General features: G+C 29.9%; 8 protein-coding genes across 8 annotated transcripts; 2 read left to right on the top strand and 6 right to left on the bottom strand.

The window, feature by feature from the left end:
• Nucleotides 1–125: 125 nt before the first annotated feature.
• Nucleotides 126–1,949, bottom strand: BX663DRAFT_512672 (uncharacterized protein). The gene is made up of 6 exons (XM_051528039.1): nucleotides 1,802–1,949; nucleotides 1,551–1,705; nucleotides 1,449–1,491; nucleotides 1,287–1,345; nucleotides 1,108–1,233; nucleotides 126–1,041 (listed from the first exon to the last, which is right to left on the bottom strand). Exons 1-6 carry the CDS (start codon nucleotides 1,851–1,853, stop codon nucleotides 274–276), a joined length of 1,203 nt encoding a protein of 400 aa, XP_051381853.1. The 5' UTR covers nucleotides 1,854–1,949; the 3' UTR covers nucleotides 126–273.
• On the bottom strand, nucleotides 1,950–4,503 carry BX663DRAFT_512668 (uncharacterized protein). Its single transcript, XM_051528038.1, has 11 exons — nucleotides 4,325–4,503; nucleotides 4,107–4,251; nucleotides 3,942–4,035; nucleotides 3,683–3,885; nucleotides 3,359–3,624; nucleotides 3,099–3,305; nucleotides 2,774–3,033; nucleotides 2,649–2,711; nucleotides 2,490–2,589; nucleotides 2,367–2,426; nucleotides 1,950–2,292 (listed from the first exon to the last, which is right to left on the bottom strand). Exons 1-11 carry the CDS (start codon nucleotides 4,413–4,415, stop codon nucleotides 2,045–2,047), a joined length of 1,737 nt encoding a protein of 578 aa, XP_051381852.1. The 5' UTR covers nucleotides 4,416–4,503; the 3' UTR covers nucleotides 1,950–2,044.
• A 7,353-nt stretch (nucleotides 4,504–11,856) lies between these two features.
• On the top strand, nucleotides 11,857–12,690 carry BX663DRAFT_487149 (uncharacterized protein; the record flags this gene model as incomplete). Its single annotated transcript, XM_051524719.1, has 1 exon — nucleotides 11,857–12,690. One exon carries the CDS (start codon nucleotides 11,857–11,859, stop codon nucleotides 12,688–12,690), a length of 834 nt encoding a protein of 277 aa, XP_051381851.1.
• Nucleotides 12,691–12,987: 297 nt separating this feature from the next.
• Nucleotides 12,988–14,685, bottom strand: BX663DRAFT_531608 (uncharacterized protein; the record flags this gene model as incomplete). The annotated part of the gene is made up of 3 exons (XM_051530394.1): nucleotides 12,988–13,501; nucleotides 13,547–14,420; nucleotides 14,592–14,685. The coding sequence occupies 3 exons, from the start codon at nucleotides 14,683–14,685 to the stop codon at nucleotides 12,988–12,990; spliced, it is 1,482 nt and encodes a 493-aa protein (XP_051381850.1).
• Nucleotides 14,686–16,268: 1,583 nt separating this feature from the next.
• On the bottom strand, nucleotides 16,269–17,503 carry BX663DRAFT_512659 (uncharacterized protein). The gene is made up of 4 exons (XM_051528037.1): nucleotides 17,261–17,503; nucleotides 17,026–17,189; nucleotides 16,399–16,960; nucleotides 16,269–16,334 (listed from the first exon to the last, which is right to left on the bottom strand). Exons 1-3 carry the CDS (start codon nucleotides 17,393–17,395, stop codon nucleotides 16,924–16,926), a joined length of 336 nt encoding a protein of 111 aa, XP_051381849.1. The 5' UTR covers nucleotides 17,396–17,503; the 3' UTR covers nucleotides 16,269–16,334; nucleotides 16,399–16,923.
• Nucleotides 17,504–17,935: 432 nt separating this feature from the next.
• On the top strand, nucleotides 17,936–19,895 carry BX663DRAFT_552776 (uncharacterized protein; the record flags this gene model as incomplete). The annotated part of the gene is made up of 12 exons (XM_051531399.1): nucleotides 17,936–18,062; nucleotides 18,119–18,129; nucleotides 18,205–18,294; nucleotides 18,375–18,591; nucleotides 18,681–18,700; nucleotides 18,757–18,821; nucleotides 18,876–19,069; nucleotides 19,151–19,218; nucleotides 19,287–19,336; nucleotides 19,406–19,448; nucleotides 19,548–19,634; nucleotides 19,695–19,895. 12 exons carry the CDS (start codon nucleotides 17,936–17,938, stop codon nucleotides 19,893–19,895), a joined length of 1,173 nt encoding a protein of 390 aa, XP_051381848.1.
• Nucleotides 19,896–20,059: 164 nt separating this feature from the next.
• Nucleotides 20,060–21,968, bottom strand: BX663DRAFT_436588 (endoplasmic reticulum Oxidoreductin 1-domain-containing protein; the record flags this gene model as incomplete). The annotated part of the gene is made up of 7 exons (XM_051523189.1): nucleotides 20,060–20,249; nucleotides 20,307–20,716; nucleotides 20,790–21,266; nucleotides 21,324–21,389; nucleotides 21,463–21,546; nucleotides 21,656–21,742; nucleotides 21,801–21,968. 7 exons carry the CDS (start codon nucleotides 21,966–21,968, stop codon nucleotides 20,060–20,062), a joined length of 1,482 nt encoding a protein of 493 aa, XP_051381847.1.
• A 455-nt stretch (nucleotides 21,969–22,423) lies between these two features.
• Nucleotides 22,424–23,383, bottom strand: BX663DRAFT_91004 (uncharacterized protein). Its single transcript, XM_051532353.1, has 4 exons — nucleotides 22,886–23,383; nucleotides 22,655–22,808; nucleotides 22,500–22,586; nucleotides 22,424–22,442 (listed from the first exon to the last, which is right to left on the bottom strand). The coding sequence occupies exons 1-3, from the start codon at nucleotides 23,340–23,342 to the stop codon at nucleotides 22,538–22,540; spliced, it is 660 nt and encodes a 219-aa protein (XP_051381846.1). The 5' UTR covers nucleotides 23,343–23,383; the 3' UTR covers nucleotides 22,424–22,442; nucleotides 22,500–22,537.
• Nucleotides 23,384–23,705: the final 322 nt, after the last annotated feature.

Genomic DNA, 23,705 nt, shown 5'->3' with positions numbered 1-23,705 from the left:
TTGCTTTAAAACAACAAAGATATGAAGTCTCAATATTTCAGAAGTGACTCCGACTTTTTATCTTAATAATGGATGTTTTCCCTTTCCCCAGCTATATTAAATAATTATCTCAGTCTGTATCATAATTTTTTTTTTTTTTTTTCGCGTATAATTTGTCTTTATTATTACATAATGTAGATCCCTTTAATATAAATAATCTCTGTATAAAAAAAAAGTCATGTTAGCAGCTATTCAAGTTGAATATCTTCCTTTTCTCTCTCTCTTCTTTTAATATTACCTTCGATTCTCATCCTCATCAATAGGTGTATCTGGATCTGCAAAAGGGTCGCGTTCTTCTTCTTCTTCTTCCTTCTCTTTTCTTTTTGTTAATTGCATATTTGAAAAAGAGGTTTCAATTTGTAAAGTTGTGGGAGGTGGCGGTGGTGGAGGAGCACGAATTGCTTTTAGTGGTTCACAGTAGAATAGACTTTGTTGTTGTTGTTGATTCAACCAAACAGCAGGTATTTCACCAGTTAACATAATATCATACATATCCAAAGCCTTTAAAAGTTCTTCGTTTGTGCTTAATAATGTTCCAATCCATTCTTCATCTTCTACTAATCGTGCATATCTCACAATAATTCGTCTTGATTCTTCACATTTTTCATGATATTCTTGTAGACGTTTATCATGTTGTAACTCAATCTCCCATCTATCCTCATTCGTGTTTATCAACTTGAGTGCATTTATTAAATTATTTGAATTACTATTGGCAACTGCGATCTCTTCAAGGATCTTTGATTTAGCCTTCTCAAAATTAAAAACTCTCGTAGGTGTCGTTGAAGATGAATGATTTATTCTAGGGGCTGAACTATGACTACGTGGTTTTGTATTTTTCGGTTTTTCAACTGTTTCACTAGGCCCTGAAACAGGTAATAGTGCACGTCTATTGTCATTGATAGTTGAAGGAGGTGAAGGAGATGTGTCAGTTTGTCTATGACTGGGTGGTTGTATGGAAGGTCTTTGATGATTTACTGTATCTGTATTAGCTCTAGGTCGACTCTAGTTTATATGAATAATTAAAACATGGTTCTATTCTAGTTTGTTTGTTCACTTGATATGACTTACATGTCGTCTACCTATCCCCATTTCATATAAATCCCTTAAAGATTTCATACTTGCTTCATTCTTGTATTTGATTAACCATGCGCCTAAAAGTGAAACAAGTTCTTTTTTAACTGCAGCATTTTCACCCTATCAATGATTCTTCGTTATTTCATTGTTGGTTTCATAATAAACACACTTACTGGGGATACAAGAATAAGTTCAAATCTTTCTTTCATCTTTTCATTGGCAATAAATTGTCCTATTCTCTTTTATAAATAATATAGCCCCTTTTATATATATAAAAATACACATATATCTGTATATGTATATTTTTTTTGTTTTATTCTAAATTTTTAACTTACTACGAAATTGTTGATTACTGTTTTCCATAAGTAACTTGAGAACCTACACATTAAGAATATCAATACAAATTCATCCTTAAACATACATGATTTTTTTTTTACCTCAAGAACCCTTAACTTTTGTTGAGTATCGCCATGTTTAAGCTTTTTTCTGATTGTTTCAATAGCTTCTCTTGGCCCATTTTCTTGCATTTGAATACATTCGCTTAATTGTTCTAAAAGGTACCAATCGATTTCATCAAGATTAGATAATCTCTCTTAAAAATAAAATAAAATAAAATAGATAAATCAATCAATCAGTCAGTCAGTCTATTTTAATACTCTCTCAAAAGACAAACAAAAAAAGTCCTTACCGATGTATAAAGAAATAGAGGTCTTTTGAATATCATCATTAAAGAGACCCATATTTATTTTACTTTTTTCTTTTATATATGTATAAATAAATAGATATGTAGATGCTTGTAATTATTTATGATATTTATTTATATACAGAATAGAAAGAGAAAGGGAGAGAGATATCCATCGATAAAAATGGGTATTTATTATGTTAGGTTATGTAATACATAGATGGTGATTTTTTTTTTTAAATTCAGTCATCATTCAGAATCAGATAGTAAAGCACCAAAAGCACCTCTTGAAATCAATAATAAATCTTGTTTTCCAGAATTATATTCTATATCCTCTGAATTAAAATTCTTCAACTCTTTCTCACTCTCTTCTTTTTCCTTCATATCTGCTTCTTTTACCCTTAATCTTTCATATTTGGTACTTGAAAAGAACCCGGGTGGTTTAAAAGAAAGAAGAATTCTACCTTCTGTGGTTAGGCGTAAAATAGTATTGGCAGCTATAAAATATATATATGCATATACATATATTTTTGTTATTAACAAAGGAGAAGAGAAAAGTCAAGAAAGTTACCTCTATAGATATCTGGATCAGCTGTTCTTGCAATATGAAATCCTCTTTGTATGGCAAAGGCTATTAAGAAGTGACGATTCGTTAGCAAAGAATATAAATTTTGATCTTTACTTATCATCCTACCTTCACATATAGACCATGCAGACCATTGAAATTCTTCTAATTCATCCAAATCGACAGGAGGAATAAGTGAAAGTATTTTTTCCAAGGGAATATGTTCCGCCTAATTGAAGATACATATTAGTATGATTCATTTTGTAATAATATCAATACGAAATTTACAAGATAGCGTATAGAGCTATAAGGTTCTTGCACCTGAGAAATTGGATAAATACCAGACAGAATCTATACAATAAAGAAAATGTTAATGATACCATTTTTTTTTTTAATAGTTAGGTCATAATTACTTGAAGAGATTTAGGAATGAATGCTGGGAAAACTAAACCAGGTGAATCACAAAGTCTAACATGATCAGTGATATGAATTGTTTGAAAATGCTTTGTATGACCAGGAGTACGACTCGTGCTGACTACGGTTTTCTTCATTATACTGTTGATCAAACTACTTTTACCAACATTAGGTTGTCCAATCAAACCCAAGGTAATATAGTTTTTATGAGGATGAACTTCACGAACTGTAATATCAAAGATAGCACCAAACTCATCATCTTCATTAACACACATAAAGTTAATACATACATACATACATATATATTTGTATAACTAGGTTTACCTAGACCATCCATACTATCCGTGTCACTGTCACTACTCTCTTCACTTTTATCCATATTATTTTCATCGTAAGAATCTATAAGTGATTTCCAATCTACTGCAACTTCTGATTTATGAACAATATCTTTACAAACAGATAACATATCTTGAACACCTTGTGCATGATAGTAACGTTTTTTAGGTCGCTTAGTTTGCTTTTTTAAAGCATCTAAATTATATACGTAAGTAACATACATCGTTTGAGTACTATCAAGTCCTTACATATGGCTGTGTCATTAATTAGTTTAGGATCTCGAGGATAGCAGCTAAAGGTTGTAATTCGTAAATTTGGATACTTTTCTTCGAAATACTTTCTCCAACAGAATACAGTGAATTCAGAGACAAGATCTACTTTGTTAAATATACCAATAATGGGTCTCTTTAATATGTGGGTGATATATTCATATAAGGAACGAGGAAAATGCAACAAAGGATTTCGAATATCCATGATAATAATTAAAACATCACTTATTTCAAGTACTCGCCATCTACATTGTGAAGTTAGGTAAGTCAATTTTGTATTTGTAAGGATGCTATCTTACTTACAGTTGACGCCATACTTCAAGGTTACGTTCAAACCAACTTAGTTCTTTTCCATCATACTTTTCTTCTGTAGCTTTCAGCCAGTTATTAAAGTAGTCTTGTTCTTGTTTGTCAATTTCTTCTTTTGTCATGTCATAATTCCAAGCAGGTCGTTTAGGAAAATCAATATATCTATCAAACTCATCTACTTTTATTTCGAGGCAATCCTAGATATAGTATTTAAGTAATTTTTGTTCATGTCACTTGTATCAATTCATAATACCTTAGGTAATCGATTTAAAGGTTGCATACTTTTTAACTTTTCCTTTTCGATTTGTTGTTTACTTAATTTTTCAAATACTGAAACGAGTCTTTTGCTTTGAAGATAAAAGTAAGTGACTTTATTTTTAAAACATTTAGTTCTATTTTTTTTTTTTTTTTTTTTTACCTGCCATTATTATCAGTATTGAAATGAGTCTCAACCGAGTTTTCACTTGGCTCTAAGGATGCTGGTACAAAGTTATTGGATAAAGAAGGTAGTTCTTTATTATTCTTTGCCAAATAATCAAAAGAACTAGTATCCATAAGATTTGCTATACCGAAATGAACACACATTAGCAATGTCAAAAAAAAAAGGAATCACATTAACTATAATAGTCAACATACCTTTTTCTAATTTCCTTGCATTTTTTTCTTTTAACTGCTGTCTTTTCTTTTTTCCACTATAGGCTACTTTTCGAATAAATGTGTAAGGCATCTGATTCTATATTTGTTTTTTTTTTCTTTAAAAAATCAAAAAAAAAGGAAAAAAAAAATTATGCATTCTCCTTCTATATAAATATAAATATATAAAGTGCCTTATTATTGGCTGTTAGATAATTCAAGCAAATCTGTCGATTATCACTGCGGTAGATTATTATACTGCGGTCAATTCTACTGCGGTCAATTATATTACAACAAGTCAAGTGTCATTAACTGCTACAAAGCCTGATTTAAATTGCAAGAAGAAAGAGAGGGGAAAGGGAAAAGATGTGTTGAGATATCAAGGTTAACTTACGATAACATTAAAGTATCTGTCAATAATAGTTTCAATTCTACCATTTCATTTATTTATTTATTTTGTTTAAGAGGCAAACTTAAAAATAAAGAAATTAGACGTGATTTAATAGTAAATGAAAGAAAGAAGCTCTAATAGAGAATGATATCCTATAGAGTAGTATACTGTACATATATAGATTTTTTTTTATTATTATTATTAAGAAGACAAACGTTATAATAGAAGCATCATATTACACTCAGCGTGTCCCTATTTTCTAAAAACAAGTAAAGTAGTGAATAACTATATTTCACCCAAGCAGTTGCTGTAATAATAATATGCAAGTATATAAAATAAGTTACTATATAACGCAAGGTTCAATTGTTGTATTAAATTGAATCAGGCTATTTTTTTTTTTCTTCACTAGGAAAAAAAATAAACTTTCACAATAATTTTTATTTTATCCATTGGGAAGGGGAAACAAAAATTTCAAATAAAGATTTATTTTTAGAAAAAAAAAAAAAAAAAGAGGTGACAAACCTTTCTCTGTATTAAAAATTAAAACCAACTTACATGTCTACTGAAGAGGACCAGGCACGAAAGGCAAAGCTGGCTGCTGCTAAAAAAAGGGTACAAAATATTGCTTCTTTTCAGAAATACCATCTCCCTTTTTGGTTTCCTAATTAACACGTTTTGTAGTTGAAAAAATTCCAAGATAAAAAAGCAGAGCATAATGCAGAGACTTCAAGCATAACAAGTGAAAAAAGTATAACCAAAGATTCACCACAAGAGGATTCGTTCACTAGTAATGAACCAGTTACAACACCTGAATTAGGAACCTCTGAACAACAGATTATGCAAAATTTAGACCAAAATAACAATAAACATGAAATTGATAATTTGAAAGAACAAATTAAGAAGCTTGAATTGGAAAATCAAACTCTTGTATATACAGAATATAGAAATTAAATTTTAAATGTAGCCTAAAAAGAACAAAAGAAAAAAAAAACTAATCCCACTATTAATTTCTCCCCCCCCTCCTCCCATATTAGGCTACTACACATAAACAGGAATTAGAAGGCATGACGACTGAAAGCAAAGCTAAAACAGATAGCTATGAAAAAGAACTAACGAATTTAAAGCAAACTTTAAAAAAATATCAGTCTGAAATAGAAGAATTAAAAGAAAATAACAATAGTCAAGCATCTACTCTTGAAACTGAATTATCTTCTATAAAAGAGAAGCTTTTAGCTGAAAAGAGTAAAAATGAAGACTTGGAAGAAAAGTTGGAGGAATTAAATAAACAGAAATTATCACTTATTGAGGACCATGAACATGAACTGAAATCAACCCATGAGTCTTTAAAATCAGAGCTTGAAAAGGTAAATCAGTTAGAGGCGCAAGTTGAGCAATTAAAGTTAGAAAAAGATGAAGCTTTGAATCAACAAAGGCTTGCTTCAACAAAAGCTCAAGAAGAGCTGATGACAGCAAAGTCTTTGCTAGAAGAAGAACATACAAAGTTATTGGAGCTAGAAAAATCTTCTAATACGACAATAGAAGAATTGCAAACAAAAATTAATCAACAGAATAAAGAAAAGACTGAATTTGAATCAACTACAAATGATTTAAAAAGCTCCCTAAATGATGTCCAGTCCAAGCTTGAAAATGAAAATAAAAAATATGACGAATTGCAAGTAAAAATAAAGGAAATGGAAGAGTCCTACCAGAAAGAAAGAACGTCTGCACAGGAGAAACTGGACAGTGAACATGCAAAAGTAGTTGATTTGCAATCCAAGTTGGAAACTTTGGAAAAATGTAAGCAGGAAGAAATTGAACAACACAAAGACTCTGCAGATGTTCTTCGAAAGGAATTATCTTTTATTAAGGAGTCGCTAGAAAATGAACGAAAAAATGTAAATGATTTACAATCTAAATTAAAAACCATGGATGAATTGAAGAAACAAGAAGAAGATTCATTTGCATTATCTAAAACTAAATTAGAAGCAGAGATAGCTTCTATCAAGTCTGAACTTCAAATTGAACAAACAAAGGCTAATGAACTTCAAACGAAGATAGATGAAGCTGATGCTTTAAAAGTAGAACTAGAAAAATATAAAGCATCATCAACAAATGCACAAAAGGACTTGATATCTGTAAAAGAGCAGCTTGAAACTGAGTGTTCAAAAACAGCAGATTTACAGAGTAAAATTGAAGAATTAAATGAGATGAAACAGAAAGATGCTGAAGACCATGCAAAGAATGTTAAAGAGCTGGAAGAGGAACTAGTGACTATGAAGGAAGAACTTGAATCTGAACGTACAAAATCGAATGAGCTTAAAGTAGTAGAAAAGAAACTTGAAGATCAAATAAAAGAGATGGAAACTAAATGGTCTACTACAAATGATACTTTAACCGCAGAACGTACAAAAATAGGTGAACTACAAGCCGAGATTGAAAGATTAGAATTTTGGAAGAAAAAATCAACAGATGAGCATACACTATTTGTGACTGAACTTCAAGAGAAATTATCTCAAGCAAAAGACGAACTTCAAGAGCATCGCTCAAAGGCCGAAGCTCTCCAGCTAGAATTTAACGAGCACAAACAAAGTAATCAAACAACAATGGAGGAATTGTCTTTAACGAAGCAACAACTTATAGATGAACGCAGCAAAGCAGATAATTTACAGACCCAGATTGAAAACTTAAATATACTACAAAAGAAGGAGGCTGACCATTTTGCTTCTAAAATTGCTGACTTTGAGAAAGAGTCAGAAGAGTTAAAGCAAGAGTTAGAAAATGAACGCTCCAAGCTGGACAATGAATTGCAATCTAAAAATAAGGAAATTGATGAACTAAATGCTAAGGTAGTACAATTGAAATCCAGCACAAGTGATCTCGAAAGTAGTATTTCTGAAGCAAAGCAAGAGCTTGAATCTGAACGTGCTAAGGTGAATAATCTGCAATCTCAGGTTGATGAATTAACTGATTCTAAGCAAAAGAATGATGAAGCACATGCTACAGCAATGAGTAAACTTCAAAAGAAGATGTTTACTACAAAGGAGAAATTAGTTGTGCAAACAAAGAAGATGGATGAATTAAAAGCAAAAATTAAAGAGTTTGAAGAAAATAAAGTATCATTGGAACAAGAGATTACATCCATCAAAACCGAATTACAATCTGAGCGCTCTTCAACTAAAAATTTAGAGTCCCAATTAGATGAATTAAAATCAACTAAAGAAAAGGAGAATCAAGAACATGAAGAATCCATCTCCAAGTTAAAAAAACAATTATCAAAGACTGAAGATGCCCTTAAAACAGAGCAATCTAAGGCTGCTGAATTGCAACAAAACCTAATAAAATCTGAAGCTTTATACAAGGAACAAAATAATACTTTGAATGATATTCAAGCTAAATTAGAAGATCAAAATGCCAAATTTGATGAGATCAAAATCCAAAAATCAAAGCTTGAAAATGAATTCGAACAGCAGACTCTTAAAATGAATGAACAATCTACAAAACTGAATGAATTGGAAGCAACTGTCAAAGAGGATACAGTTACAATAGAGTCTTTGCAAAACCAATTATCAGAAAAAGAGGATACAAATAAAGAACTACATGATAAAATTGAAATATTAGAAAAATCAAAAGAAGAATTGACGAATTTAAAAGCAGAATTAAAATCAAAATCTACAAGACTAGTAGAGCTAGAGACTGAAATAAATAGTTTAAAGGATGAAAGAGAGAAACAGATAAACTCAGCTTCAACTTTGCAAGCTGAACTTGATAGTGAACGCAATAAGACTCATAGTTTGCAAAAACAAATTGAAGAGCTCACACAGTTAAAAGAAAAGCAGAATGAAAATTACAATACACTTCAAAAAGAGTTTTCTAAACTTGAATCTGATCTTCAGTTAGAGCACACCAAGAGCGGTGAATTGCAAAGTAAACTTGAGGATTTAGACATACAAAAGAAAAAGGATACAGAGGAATTTAAAATGACTATCACTAAGCTTGAAGAGACAGTGACGAACACGAAGAATGATTTAGAGTCTGAGCGTGCTAAAGCTGATACATTACTACATCAAATTGAGGAAATTGAGCAATCTAGAAATCAACAATTGAATAAACATAAAAGTGTAGTTTCTTCCCTTAATGATGAATTATCTACTGTAAAATCAGAGCTTCAAGCTGAATGTACAAAAGCAAATGATCTTCAAACTAAACTTGAAAACTTGGATATGATGAAGCAGAATGAGATCAAATCTTATGCTCTTAATGTGGAAAAATTAGAAAAGGATATTGTCTCTCTTGATGAACAACTGAAGACTGAACGTATGAATGCAAATAATTTAGAGCAAACTATCGAAGAACTTAAGCGTCTCAAAGATGAACACATTAACGATGTGCAAGAGAAATCCAGACAACTTGAATCAAGTGCCAAAGAATTAAGTATTGAACGTAAGAAAGTACTTGAAATTGAGGAGAATTTAAATAGGCTTCAAAAGCAATTAGAAGATCAGGAAAAAGATAATCAGAGTGTATTACAAAAGAAGTCTCTTGAACTTGAAAAATCAAATCAAGAAATAGAAGACTTGAAAAGTCAATTGAGCACCAAAGAGGACGATCTTGTTAAAGTCCAAGACCAAATAACAACTTATCAGCAACAAATAACCAAATTAGAAAAGGTGGTTCCCTTACTAAGACGTGAAACTGAAGAATTAAAATCTACAAAAAACGAATTAAGTAAAAAAGAGGATGAATATAATCAACTAAATACCAAATTAGCAGAAGCTGAAAGATTAAATAAAGAACTAGAAAATAAGTTGGAAACAAGTATGACCGAAATAAATTCAGTAAAACTTGACTTGCAAAAACGTAATGAACAAATTGCCAACAACGCAGGTGTCCTTGATCAGTTTAAAGAACAGCAAGAACGTCATACAGAAGAACTGAATATGATAAAAACTCAATTTGAAGAAAAGTTTAAGAATAAAGAAATTGAGTCCAACCAGCTTCATGAGCAGCTAGAAGCCTTGAATCAAAAAATAAAAGACCAAAGTATTGAACAGGAAAAGCTTTTATTCGAATCTATGCAACTAAAGGAACAAATAAAAGATTTTGAACTATTGCAGGGCCAATTATCAGAGGTTCAAGAACAAAGTGAACAACAATCTACCCAGATTACTGAATATCAAAAACAGATACAGCAGGAAGCACAAATTAGACAAAAACTTGAAAATGACCAAATTCAAATGCAAGAGGAATTAGAGAGATATAAAGAACTCAAACAAAAGCATGCTGAAGTTGAGAATAGATTAGAACAAATGAGTAACCAATTAGAAGATCAGAAGAAACTGACGAATGATGCTATGAAAGATAATACAACTATTTTAAAGGCTCATTCTGAGGAAATTACAGATTTAAAATCCTCATTAGAAAATTATAAGAAGCAAGTACAAACCTTAAATGAAGAACTCTCTAATACAAAGCAAAATCATGAAAAATTAATTACTGCTGAAGAGGAAGAATCAAGCAAGTTAACGTTACGTATCAATGAGTTACAGAATTTATTAGAAGAAAAGTCAAAAGAAGTAGAGGAACTCAGAAAGGAAAATAGAAAAGCAGATGATTATAAAAATAACTCTAGCGGCACTGCTCAAGAAGAAATGCAAGATAAGGTTGATGCATTAGAAATAAAATTAGCTGAACGAGATAAAGAAACAAAGAAGCTTCGAGGACAATTGAAGCTAATAAAAAACCAAAATAATGTTCAGTATAAGAAGCTTGAGTCTGTTTTGAAAGCCAAAGAAGCAGAGTTAGAAGAACATCACAAAAAGCTTGCAGCAATAAACGAAGAAAATACTATAACTACACCTAAGTCTGCTGATGACAGAAGAGCAGAAGTCCAATTAAACGATCTTAAAAGACAACTACAAAATCGTGATCGAAGAATAGATCAATTAAATCAACAAGTAAAGGGGCTTCATAGTGTAGAAAAAGAATATCAACAGTTAAAAGATGATTTAGATAAAAAGGGAAAACATATATCTCAATTAGAATTTGAACTTGAAAAGACAAAAAGAGAAGCTGCAGAAGATGCTAAGGACAAAGGCTTAAACGCTAACGAAAGTGAAATCAGAATTCAGGAACTTCGTGAACAAGTACGAAAATTAGAAGCTAGATTAGTAGATACACCTGAGACTGAAGAATTAAAAAGAAAATTAGAAAGACAATACGAGGCATTTAATACACTTCGTAATGAAATTACAGCACAACGAGAGAGACAATTTAATGCCGAAACTAAATTAAACAAAGATAAAAGTGATATTGAACGAGAGAAGAAAGAATTAGAGATAACCATTCAACGCTTAAGATCAGAATATGAAATAAATCTGGAAAGAATGTGGAAACAATATGAAATGGTTCGAAATCACCATGAGCATGATTTAAGCTTAGGACGCTCTGCTTTAGATGCAGCACAAGTCAAATTAATGACCAATGGTCTCAGTCCTGTAAGTGAAAATGGTTTTGAGTGGTCCAATACAGATGATGAAAGAGAGATAGATACAGATAATGAAGAAACTGTTAAGAGTCATATACCTGCAGTTGGAAAATTACCACCTTTAGAGAAACCTAGATTTTACGAATTTTTAGAGGTTCCTAAATGTGACCATTGTAATGAAGAATATTTTGATATTTAAAATAAACAATTAGCATTTATTTTTGTAGTTATTAATAAGTCTATTATTATTATTATTATTAACTTTTTATTTATCTGTTACGAGTATATAAGAATGATTCACCTCATATTTTATTATACATTTGATCATATATAGGTGGATTAGTCTTTAAATATATCAAGATGATGATTATTTTACTAGAAGACCTAATGATTCTATTTACATAAGCAAAACACAATAATATGTATTACAAGCTAGTTTTTTTTCCCTTCTTCTTACGAAGGACAACATAACTAAATCAGGAAAATTAAGCCAAAAAAAAAAAACAAAACAATAACAATAATAAAGGTTATAAGCTTTCTTTTGCTTTTATTTCACATTTTTTTCTTCTTCTCTCTTCTCTCTCTCCTTTTTTTTTTTCTTGCTTTTATAATTTTTTTTTTTTTTTACATAAGCATACTGCAGACTGTGAGATATTTTAAATGAACGATATAACAATCGATTTCCCACCAAGCACTCTTTCATCTAAATTAAGCAGTAAATTACTCAAAAAGCCTCCAAGCCCAGTTGACTGGATACAGCAATCCTACATGGAAATGATTCAAGACGCATCTTTTGCTACAGGATATCACCATGAATCATTGATGAACAAGAATAGTTTGGATTTATTAGTCAATCTAAAGCACATTCCTTACATGTCACACAATAAGATGAACAACGATAATAAAAAATTGAATACATGTATTAATAATAACAACCCCACCCATCATACACAGCAGCCAGACTTTCAATGCGAAAAATTTTCTGGACGCGCTACTAGCTCGATTTATACAGACAAGACAAACACAAATAACAATATTACTTCATTGTCATCACATGATATTAGTACAACAGAAATATGTACAAGCAACAATGATAATGATACTGATACTGATACTGATATATGTAATACATTCACTACATCTTCAACAGACTGTAATAGAATGAATAATGTATTCAGGATTTATAAAGAGCAGCAAAGTTATGTATCTAGACCCACAGTAGAGGATGAAAGTTCATTCATAAAAGTTGCAGCCCCTAATAATAGAAACAATCATATCAAGGGGGGAATAACAATTAACACTAAGGTAAAAAGTAAAGATGGTGATACATTGGACAAAGTGGCTTCTCCATGTCGTCAAACAACGAGGAATAATATTCAAACGAGTAAAATTTCACACAAGAATAAAAAGAGATTAAAATCTCTAAGAAATTTGTTTTCAAAAATGCGGAAAACAGCAGAAAAGCCATTTTGGATAATTGATAATTGCTTTTAAAAAAAAATGACAATGTGTATCTATTATTCAGTACTCTCTACTAAAGACGACAACAAAAGATATACGGCCATACTTAAAATTATGTATAATAATATATAATATGAGTATAATAATAAATGTAAAAAATATAAATGTATACATATATACACATATATATGTCCGTAATAACGGATATACTGAAGTTACAAAATATCAAATGGTTGTGTATAGGCTTACATATAGTTATATGGCATATGTATAATAGAAAAGGACTGTAAATATGAAATAAATTCAAGTGGATATGTAGTAAAGTAAAAGTTACGATTTAGCATATAAAATCTCAGGTCCTTGCCATGCATTAATTAAAAGAGCAATAGAAAGAACCATAGTAAATCGACACCATTTCCAGATAATATCAAAAAGCTGCTTAATATAATTACGAAGTCGCTCTACAAAAGTTTTGGGCTTATCAATAGTAACTGGCTTAAATTGTATCCGTTCTATGTCTGATGTCTGCGGATACAAATCAGATGATGGATATTGATCATCAAAGCACGAGAAATCATATCTTTCAACGTCATCGTCTTCATAATGACTACGAAGAACCATAGCTTTCTCCTTATAATGTTGTCTTTCAATCTTGTCTATAAAACTTATTGTATCATCTAATATGTCTTTATCAATACCTGTAGCTCTAGACAGAACACTTTCAAAGTCAATAGAAGGTGCATTATAAATTGCTGCCAATGACTTTTCTTTAAATTCCAAAATGTTGAATAGCATTGAAGAAGATTCCGGTGACGTTTTTGAAACATAGGGTGAAGATCTATGGCTAAATATATCTTCATTGTATGAACTCATGTTACTTTCATTCAACTTGAGCCAATCTAATGTTTTGAGTTCACTTAGCAATGTACTTTGGAGCGGGTCATGTATTTCATTTGTGTAATTCTGGTCATTATAAGAGCTCGAAGTAGGAGTTGAAAAAGCTGAATAAAGATAAATGCCCTTATCTTTAAGCTTCTGAAGGATAGCACGGTGTTCTTCTATACTGTGGTTAAGCTCATCAATATGGGTAAATTGACGTTCATATGCTTCCTTGAGTCTATCAAAGTCTTGCTGTGTGAATTCAATTTTTTCAAATTGTGCTTTAAGCTCCCCAAGATCTTTTAAAGAGGCAGCTAATTTTACCTCCAATTCCTTTTTGGATTGAATAATATTGTTTCTTTCTTGCTTCATTTTATTTATCTCAATATAGAGTTCATCTATAAGCCTTTCTTCATCTTTATTCCTTTTGGAAACAACATGATTCATGGTTGCCTCTATCATTTTCTGTCGCTCATTCATTTCTTGTAATTCTTGGATTTTAACGGTTGCTATATGAAGATCACTTTTAAGCAAGCTAATTTCATTTTCTAGTTGACGGGTCTTTTTCAAGCTTAATCGAGATTGGCTATCTTGTTCATTTATAGCTTGTTCTAGTTTTGCTGTTAATTCCATATTCTTGCGTTCAAGCACTTCAATCATTGCTTCGCGGGTTCCTCGAGAAGGTATAAAGCGTATAGTATTTTCTTCATCTTCCAAATCAGTATTAAAATTGTCTATATTGACTTGCTTCTCTTGGATAGGTACTGTTGATGACGAAGGCGTAATAGGTGGAGTAACTGTATTTAATAAAGAATCATATTTCGTTTTTAATTGTAAATTGTGCTCTAATAACGATTTTCCTAATTCAGCTGCAAGTACTAAGTCTAATCAACGAGTAAGTTTTAATATCACATGAAAGAAGATTGTAAGTGGTCAATTTCCACATCTATAAAGCCTAAACACACACACACACACACACACACACATGTATACGCAGACTATTCTATATGATATCTTTTTTTTTTGGGCCTTATATTTCTAACTTTATTACCTACCTTTTTCTTTGTCTTTTAAAGCATTGTAAGCATTTTTTAGCATAGGAATGAGTTCAGTAGATGTTTTTTCGGCCATCCATGAAACTGAAGACATAAATGAAGTAGTTGATAGAGCTGGCGATGGTGGTCCTTCAGGAACTTGAAGCGAATTCTTGTTTAAATATATTTGGCCTGGTGATGAAGGCATTTTATGTAAATATTACAAAAGGAAGAAAGAAAGAAGAAAAGAAATAATTAAAAAACGAAAATACGACTATAAAAAGTAAATATTTGTATTTTGTTACAGTCCGGGCAAAATAAAAGGATCATAACATTACACAATGATTTTGTATTTACCATATAAATAATAAAAAGTTTTGGTATAATGAAAAATATATATTTATATGAATATATAATATATCTAAGTAAATGCTCAAAAAACAAATTTATAGAATTAGTAGTAGTGACAATTACTTTTTTTTTTTTCTTTTCTTTTCCTTTTTTTTTTTTTTTTTTTTTTTTTTTTACACATGTAAAAGATTAGGTGAATTTAGAGTTTATGACTATGTTCCAAATAAATAAATAAAAAATCAGGGCAGGAAAATAAAAAATAAAAAAAAAACCCCCCATTATAACCAGCCAACCATTTTTTTTTTCTTTTTTTTTTTTTTTTTTTTTTTTTTTTTTTTGCCCGTATAATTATCGCAGTCATTGATATATAATTTACAGTTTTTGACAAAAAGGATATGAAAAAAAGTAAAAGAAACACTCGCAGATACCGTAATTAATAAGGCAAAGACTGAAAAAATAATACACACTCTTTGAGGCAATTTATTTTTCTTTTCTATTTATACAGCGCTTTACGTTTGAAAATATGATTTTTGGTGCAACTGATATAAAGATCTTTAGTCAATATATTTTTTTAAAAAAAAAAAGATCCAGTTGTTTATGGTTATACTTGATAATGATTATAATGAGGGTTGCTTGGAATAAAATTTTTTCAATTTAAAATCCAATTTGTATGTTTCTTGATGTCTTTCATAGAATATCCTAATTCTATAGCTTTTGTACTTGATGCTGCTCGTAAAAAAGAAAAAAAAATAAGCATTTGAAAGCTATTCGGTTTTCAATTCCTGACACCTTTGATTGCTGATTCGATCCAATTTGCTACAGTTGCTAATCCAACCGATGTAGAGTGCTTTTAAGAGCCCAGAAATGATAGGAATAATAAAGTATAATCATCCAGTAAACCTTGTCGGATTAACGTAGTGTTTTTGATGAATTCAAATACTGTTTTGACCAAAGATAATTGATTTGATTTGATTTGATTTGATCTGAGCTTCTTTTGAAGTTGCTAAATGAATACGAACACTTAACCCTGGATTGTATGTCTTCAGAACAATATGCACTTATTGCCACCGGCCAATATCAGATCTTGTCCCCCCACATAGTGGCCATATACATGGTAATAAAATGGTCTTGTGCTAAATGTTGTTCTAAAGATAGACTCTTCGTAGAAGACAAAGTAGTTTTTACATAATTGAACAAAATATTATTATCATGGTTATGATCTATAACTTAGTTTAATTAGATAATGTATGTATGTATATATATATATAAATTATAGGTTTAAGCTCTATATACATATAATATATATATATATGTATAAATGTATATATAAACTGTAGAATTGTATTGAGAAATCCTGTCTAAAAAAAATAATCCGTCAAAATCTTCAATGAATACCTCCTTTTTTTTTTTATTCTATTCGAAAATAAAAGATTAAGGTATGCAGGGTTTTATGTACTGAGGAAAAAAAATGACTTACACAAGAACGATCTATTATATGCAAAATTAGTTTAGCTCTTGTAAAAGATTCTATTGCAGTATAAGTAAGTATGATTGAGATGGGAGAAGAGAGAGAGATAGGATGTAGATGAATATAAAACAATGAATGCATGCAAATTAATTTGTGCAAGGCGTATCTGTACAAGCTATATTATAGCTCTTTGTCCACTAATGAATCCGACGCATACGCAACAAATGTATTTCTTTATCTTGTTCCTTCATATAACTTGTATTGTGTTGGTAATTTCCTAAATTGATCAACAATGAATCATACACATCGTCTTTCTCTTCATTTTTAATTTTATTGTTGAAAAAACACTTGAACTAATATATTAGTTGGCTTTGACAAATCTCCAGAAGGAGTAGAAGAGTTAATGTAATTTGTCAAGTCATCGTCTATTCTTATATCAAGATTGATAAATCCTAAGCGGGCGAACATGTTCAACACCATTTGAAGTTTGTTCGTCTAATTGTAACCAAACCTTGTTATTATTATCTTGCATGCTCAAGTCTGGAATAGACCACTCAAACTCATATATTGCCTTGTGTGATAATAACCGTTTTTTTAATACTTGACGATAACTCTCTTTTATCATGTTTATTTTACCGTTCATGTACAGCAAGCTTGTGAACGCAACCAGAATCATTAAAACCTTTTAATAATAATTGTTTTTTCACTCTTTGAAATAAATTTGAATGTTCAAAATCGTTATAGCCTCTTTCTTTTGCTATCACTTCTTTATCCTTATCATTACAAATTATAGTTCTAAACTAAAATACAGTCCGAGAATGTAAATAAAAGTCAATATGCTGGTTTTAGCATATTTCTATCTAATACGTGCATATACTTTTATACTTTGTTTTTCCCACTGTGTTATTTTGATCATGTACATCAGACACTTTATTACTAGCAATAAAAAAGTAAGTATAACAAAATTTACATTATTATATCTATGCAGACAGGATATGGTAGACATGGAAACAACAACAACTCCACAAATCGGATCTTAAATTTTCAACTTAACAACAGTGGTTGTTGAGATTCTTCTCTTCTTTTGTATTTGCTGCACAGTCGCATCTATAAATCTAGGGTGACATGTTTATTTTTTTTTTTTTTTTTTTTTTGTTTTTAGTTTCTTCCTCGCTCTTATTGTACTTTCTTTTATAAGCTGTCATATACATAGTAAAGGAAAATGATACTACAAAAGATTTTAACGAAACAATTTTATCAATCATTTTTACATATTCAAAGAAGAGGTTTTTGTCAACATATAAATAATGAAGTGAAAAAAAATAAAATAAAATAAAATAAAATAATTTAAGCTTTTGTAAAATACATTGTTAGATTTTTCAACAAATGAGTCTTTTTCCATTTACATACACTGGCCATTCTGTGAAAGGTACCCCCCCTTTTTTTTTCTATAGATATAAAAGCCTAATTATCATATTTCATTAATAATAATGATATACATAGTAAATGTACTTATTGTAATTTTAATAAATATGTGAATCCTAAGATGGATCCCCCTCACGATCGACTTGTTCATGCCATGATGACTGAATTAAAATATTTTTTAAATCATCCTCACTATCGGTTAAAGAATAAAAAAGTTCATTCTGTTTATTTTGGTGGAGGGACACCGAGTAAGAAATTGTTAAAGATGATACTGAACAAGTCTATTTATTAGTATTATTTATAGGTTTAGCAAAGGTGGGTAGCGACAAAAAAAAATAGATGAATGAAACCTTCTCTTTCCTGTCTTATTTTTATAATTTATTTACTCAGCCAAAAGCAATTGAATCTCTGTTGAATACCATCGACAAGTATGTAGGATTAAGTAAAAATATAGAAATAAGCATGGAAGCAAACCCTACTGTAAATATAAAGATACACATACACATACATATATGTAAATGACATGAATACATTTTCTCTCTCTCTCTCTCTTTTTCAAGTCTATAGAACAATTAAAGCTTATTGAGTTTAAACAAGCAGGAATCAATAGATTATCATTAGGCATACAATCATTTTATGATCAAGATTTAAAAATATTAGGTCGAGATCATTCAGGGAAAGAGGCGTTAAAAGCATTAACATTAGCAAAAGATATATTTCATAAAGAAAAAGTTTCCTTTGACATGATCTTTGCTCGACCTGGACAAACAGTACAAGGTAAAATACAAATATCTATCTACATACATGTATTTTATATAAATATTATACATACATATATTTATATACATGTATATATGTATATATAGGCTGGAAAAAGGAATTAAAGGTATATAAATGTAATAAGCAACTTTATTTTTTTTATTAAATTTTATACATGTTCAGCAAGCATTAGATATTGCAGGAGATCATTTATCTATTTATCAACTCACATTAGAACGAAGTACACCGTAAGTTATTTTGATTACACCAATAATAATTCTCTCATCAATTTCAAATACAAGACTTCATAAACAGGTCTTAAAGGGACTTCTTCCTTCTATACCTGATTCAGATACAGCTGCTGATATGTACGAAGAAACAATCAAGTTAACAAAAGAATATGGTTATTATCATTATGAAGTATCCAATTTTGCTAGAAATCAACAAGCAATAAGTCGGCACAATTTTTCATATTGGCAGGGAATGGATTTTCTAGGTTAGTTATCTGTATATTATTATTTTTTTTTTGTTTTTACCTTATCTTCCTTTAAATAATATAGAAATGTGTTTATAAAAGGTATAGGACCTGGTGCTCATGGAAGATTAACAAACTATAAGGATAATAATCGAGTCAGGACATTTGGTGTAAAAAAAAAGAAAAGAAAAAAAAAAGGTGTTATACTGTATTAAATAAATGTTATATAAAAATATAGGAATTTCATCCAAATAAATATATGGCGCTATGTGAAGCAGAAGGCGAAGGGTAAATTTATACACTTAAAATAGGATATTATTTAAAACTAGTATGATATTCATATACAAATGTATGTAGAATCCGTAAAGTTATTCCTATTTCAATGAATGATATGATTGAGGTAATGTAAGCTGGAAAGAAAAGTAGCCGTTTTGTGTGTGTGTGTGTATGTGTTAAGAATATACTGATGGTTAATACATACATTTATATATATACGTAGGAACTTATTGTTTTTGGTATGCGTACACGCATGGGTATTCCAAGATCAAGATTTTCGACATTCATTCATGATAGAGAGCTTGATGAGGTAAAAGAAAATAGGCAGCATAATTTATACGCAGAATATATAGATTTATATAAAAAATAGGTTTTGGATAAAGAAGCACTTGATCTTTTTATTCAATTAAATTTACTCATTAATGAAGATAATATAATGGATAAAGAGATGCCAAACTATATTCCAAAGGAACTTGTTATAGAATGGGCAGATAAGGGAGGAATCCGACCTACAGAACAAGGATTAGAAAAGATAGACTTTATTCTACCAAGATTATTTAAAACAAAATAATATTAAATTTTTCTTGAAATGAAAGCCTCAATAAAATAAGGGACAGGTATATTCCAATTTTTAAGCTGCACAAGCAATCTAGCTAGCACATTTTGAATGTGTTGAATGATCTTTTCAGAAGATGTTAACTCCTAAAAAAAACATAATTAGTTAGTTTAACACTTTTATAATACGCTTTTTTTTTTTTTTTTTTTTTTTTTTTTTTTTTTTTTTTTTGTTACCTTTGCTGACATTTTATTCGCATACATTGCTCTAAATGTTTTGATGGCATGAATACTTTCAGAAAATCGGTTAAATGTGTTAAATAAAGCAACAATTTCTCCTCTTTCAAAAAGATCAGGGTTTTTTACGGGACTAAAAGAAAGTAAACATTAAAATAAACAAGGGCAAAACAATAAGAACAAAACTTACTCTAATGATTTATCTTCATATGAAAACAAGATTTTTAATGCTGTTCCTAATCCAACAGTTTGAAGTTTACCCCAAAGTCTACATTTTTCACAGCCTACACAGTCCATAATTCTAGACACATTACGGAAGTGATCTCTAAAGTCAATCTTAAGTGTTTGAGCTTTAGGACCCTTAAACATCGAATGTTCATTAAAAGTAGGAGAACATGAAATAGTACTCTTGATAAGATCTTGAACCATAGATTGTGTCTTCTTGTCTTCTTCTATGCTACCAGTACGATATTCATATTTATCAAGATAAGGACCCATTTTATTAATTGCTCTTAAAAGAAGAGCATAAGAGAAATAAATATTTTGTAAGCGTTCAGGATGAGAGCCAATTCGATTAACAAAACAATCCAAATTAGGACCCTAACATAAAAGAAGAAAGAAAAAAATATGAGTATCCTGCCTTTTTTTTTTTTTTTTTATTGGTTTACTATACCCAAACTCCAGTATTTCTATCAAACCATTCATTACAGATATGAATAGAGATAGACGAGTGTAAGCCAGAAATTAAGCGATAATAAACACGCTTTTCTAAACAAACTTCATTATCATCTCCACCATCTAATTCTTCAGCCAAGTTATTAAGGAATTGATGTAATTCACCCTTATTATCAGGAACATGAGCAAAGCCAGATTGTTGACTTTTACTTGTCTTTTCTGAATTTAACTTTGTACCTAAATTCATAATATTGTTACAAGTTTCACAGCCTTCTGTCATTTGATGAACAATATCAAAACAATTTTCTTCGTAAATGGCCCTCCATACTTGTCCGGATGATGGACCTGCATATCCAGTAAAGCGTTCAGGATTTTGAGTTAAATCAATATACACAACACTATCTGAATCTAATTGATCGTCTACTAAACAGAAATCCTGATCTTTATATGTACATTTCTCAAAAGGTTGAAAAAGCTAACTCTATAAGATGAATATAAAGAAGGGAATTTAGATAATTTTAGTATTACTTACGGATCCTTTAGGTGATAATTGAACAGCACTTAATGCATCTTTGCGCCAATCTACTGGTAAAGTATTCTATAGTTGTTGTTGTTTTTTTTAATTGTTTTACTGATAAATAGATGTAATATAATATTGTATATTAATTTACCTCATCTGTCGTAGCTACTGAACAGTCTCGATTCGTACAAAGAGCTTCTTCATTCCAAAAAGGACATTCTTTCCAAAGATTTGCCTAGTAAAGAAAATAAATAAAATAAAGTTAAAAATAATGTAATAAATACACATGTATATGTATGCACTTTTATACATACTCTATAGTGTCTGAAGAATTTAGTATGAACTAAATCTTGAATCTTATCGAATACATCTGATTGAACACTTTCAATACTTTGATAATCACAACAAGCATCTCTAATCTGTCCTTGAGGCTAAATATATAGTTTATTAGTATAAAGATGATTACAATACCAATTTGACTATACTTACTTTACAATAACTGTTTGGATTGTTATCTAATAAAACATCTTCAACAAAGTTAATGGGTTCAGGCTCTTGTAAAGGACGACGTGGACCTTTTACTGAATTTTGTAAACTAGGTGAAATCGATAGTAAACTTAAACCAAGCGTATATAATAGTAATTTTAAAGAATGCATTTTTATTTTTGTAAAATCTAATTTCTTCACAAAAGAAAAAAGAAAAAAAAAAAGAAAAGAAAAAGACTAAGCGAATAATCGAATTGTCTGCTTATTAATGCAGTACTGAGTTTATTTGTTATTATTTATTTTTATTTGTTATTTTTTTTACTACGTGGAGGGCGTATTTAACGATACGTGTATACATGTCTTGGACTGTTGATTATATTTATTGACTACTTTTTCTTTTTTTTCATTTTCATTTTCTTTAAATACATAGCATTTATCTGTTTATAGATATAGATTGAAGAGAAAATAAAATAAAATTAAATTAAATTAAATTAAATTAAAATAACAGCTCTGGAGTAGTGGCGAAGACTACATTCATTATACCCTATTTAAAAAAAAAAAAAAAAAAAAAAAAAAAATGATTTCAGTGTAAATAATTAAAAGTCAGACAATAAATTCATTGTCACAAATCAGTAGCTGAGAAATCTATTTAATAGGAGCATTTAAGTTTATTGTATTTACAAGATTAGTAGTCTATAATACATTATAATACATTTCATTATTAAAGAAGAGACATCCTCTTAATAAACATTTAAAAAGGCTTTATTTTTGCACGAATCATAGTCATTCCTAGATAAATAAAAGTCAATAAATAAAAACAGAATTTGGATATAATGTCAGACTTTATGATCACTTACTCTTTGTGCATAATTAACTGGGATTTGATATAAACTGCTTCTTCTTTAAGTTGAAATAATAATTGCTTCAGATTCTCATTTTCTTTAGTCATTCTTTCAGCTTTATGTGCCAATTCTTCAATCCATTCCTTCTTACGCTGTCTACATTTATAAGCTAAAGGTGTTTGCAATGTGTTATTGGTTTTAGAATAACAATAACAATAATAAAAAAAAAGATGATTTATTTTATACCTGCTAATCTATTCCTTTCGAGACTCTTTTGCCTTAATTCTTCTTCATCTTCTGCTGATTCAGATTCATCTCCATTCGATGTCGATAATTTGGATTCTTTTGATTTTCTTGGTCTTTTTATAGGAGGCGCTCTTGTTTTTTCTTCAGGAAATGAAGAAGAGGAAGAGTAAGATGTACTTGATAGAGGAGACCAAGAAGCAGGATCTGTTTGATCATTCATTGTCTTTCTTTTTGAATTATAATTTAAGAGTTCGTCATGATGAGTATAGACAGGATTAAAGCTATTATTATATAGATGTGGGGTCGTTGTCGTTGTCGTCGTTGGTGGTGGTGGTGAAGTGAAAGTTGAATAGGTTAGGAAAGGATCTGTCATTGGTAAGATAGGATATATCATATCACAAGGAGCAGAAGGAAAAGTATTATAAAATGTATCAACTGTAGTAGTAATTGTATCCATTGAAGAATAATAATGAAAAGGACGCTGTCTGCATATTTGAGCCATTAAAAATTTTATATACTAAATCGGATCTTTCAAAATTGAATCGCCGATACATTTTTTCGCTTTGTTTTAATTACTTCATTTGGAAATCATTCAATTATAACAAACAAAAGAGTCTCAAAAAAGGTGTAAAGAAAACATAAGTAAAGCATTCTAACTGTTTATTTTTTTTTTTTTACTTGTAAAAAAAAAAAAAGAAACCTAAATTTATTTTTTTCCATCTATAAGCGTTATCTTTTTGTATGAAAAAGTATAAATCAAAATAGAGTTTTATTTTCTTCAATCAAGGTAAAATCAACACAAACAAGCTCTGTTGATATT

This window comes from Cokeromyces recurvatus (assembly GCF_025118155.1).
Source record: "Cokeromyces recurvatus strain NRRL 2243 chromosome Unknown BX663scaffold_16, whole genome shotgun sequence".
NCBI lineage: Eukaryota > Fungi > Mucoromycota > Mucoromycetes > Mucorales > Mucoraceae > Cokeromyces > Cokeromyces recurvatus.
The sequence above is the reverse complement of the archived record's forward strand: the minus strand, read 5'-3'. Positions and strand labels throughout refer to the sequence as shown.

Coding starts and splice junctions, on each gene's coding strand:
- BX663DRAFT_512672 (XM_051528039.1), bottom strand. CDS start 1,853: ATGGGTCTCTTTAATGATGATATTCAAAAGACCTCTATTTCTTTATAC. Junction 1,706..1,801: donor CTCTATTTCTTTATACATCG/GTAAGGACTTTT, acceptor TTTATTTTTAAG/AGAGATTATCTAATCTTGAT. Junction 1,234..1,286: donor AACTTATTCTTGTATCCCCA/GTAAGTGTGTTT, acceptor AATCATTGATAG/GGTGAAAATGCTGCAGTTAA.
- BX663DRAFT_512668 (XM_051528038.1), bottom strand. CDS start 4,415: ATGCCTTACACATTTATTCGAAAAGTAGCCTATAGTGGAAAAAAGAAA. Junction 3,306..3,358: donor AATTAATGACACAGCCATAT/GTAAGGACTTGA, acceptor TATATAATTTAG/ATGCTTTAAAAAAGCAAACT. Junction 2,427..2,489: donor TGCATGGTCTATATGTGAAG/GTAGGATGATAA, acceptor ACTTCTTAATAG/CCTTTGCCATACAAAGAGGA.
- BX663DRAFT_512659 (XM_051528037.1), bottom strand. CDS start 17,395: ATGTCTACCATATCCTGTCTGCATAGATATAATAATGTAAATTTTGTT. Junction 17,190..17,260: donor AACAAAGTATAAAAGTATAT/GCACGTATTAGA, acceptor ACTGTATTTTAG/TTTAGAACTATAATTTGTAA. Junction 16,961..17,025: donor AAGCTTGCTGTACATGAACG/GTAAAATAAACA, acceptor TTATCACACAAG/GCAATATATGAGTTTGAGTG.
- BX663DRAFT_91004 (XM_051532353.1), bottom strand. CDS start 23,342: ATGGATACAATTACTACTACAGTTGATACATTTTATAATACTTTTCCT. Junction 22,809..22,885: donor CGAAAGGAATAGATTAGCAG/GTATAAAATAAA, acceptor AAACACCTTTAG/CTTATAAATGTAGACAGCGT. Junction 22,587..22,654: donor CAGTTAATTATGCACAAAGA/GTAAGTGATCAT, acceptor TTATTTATCTAG/GAATGACTATGATTCGTGCA.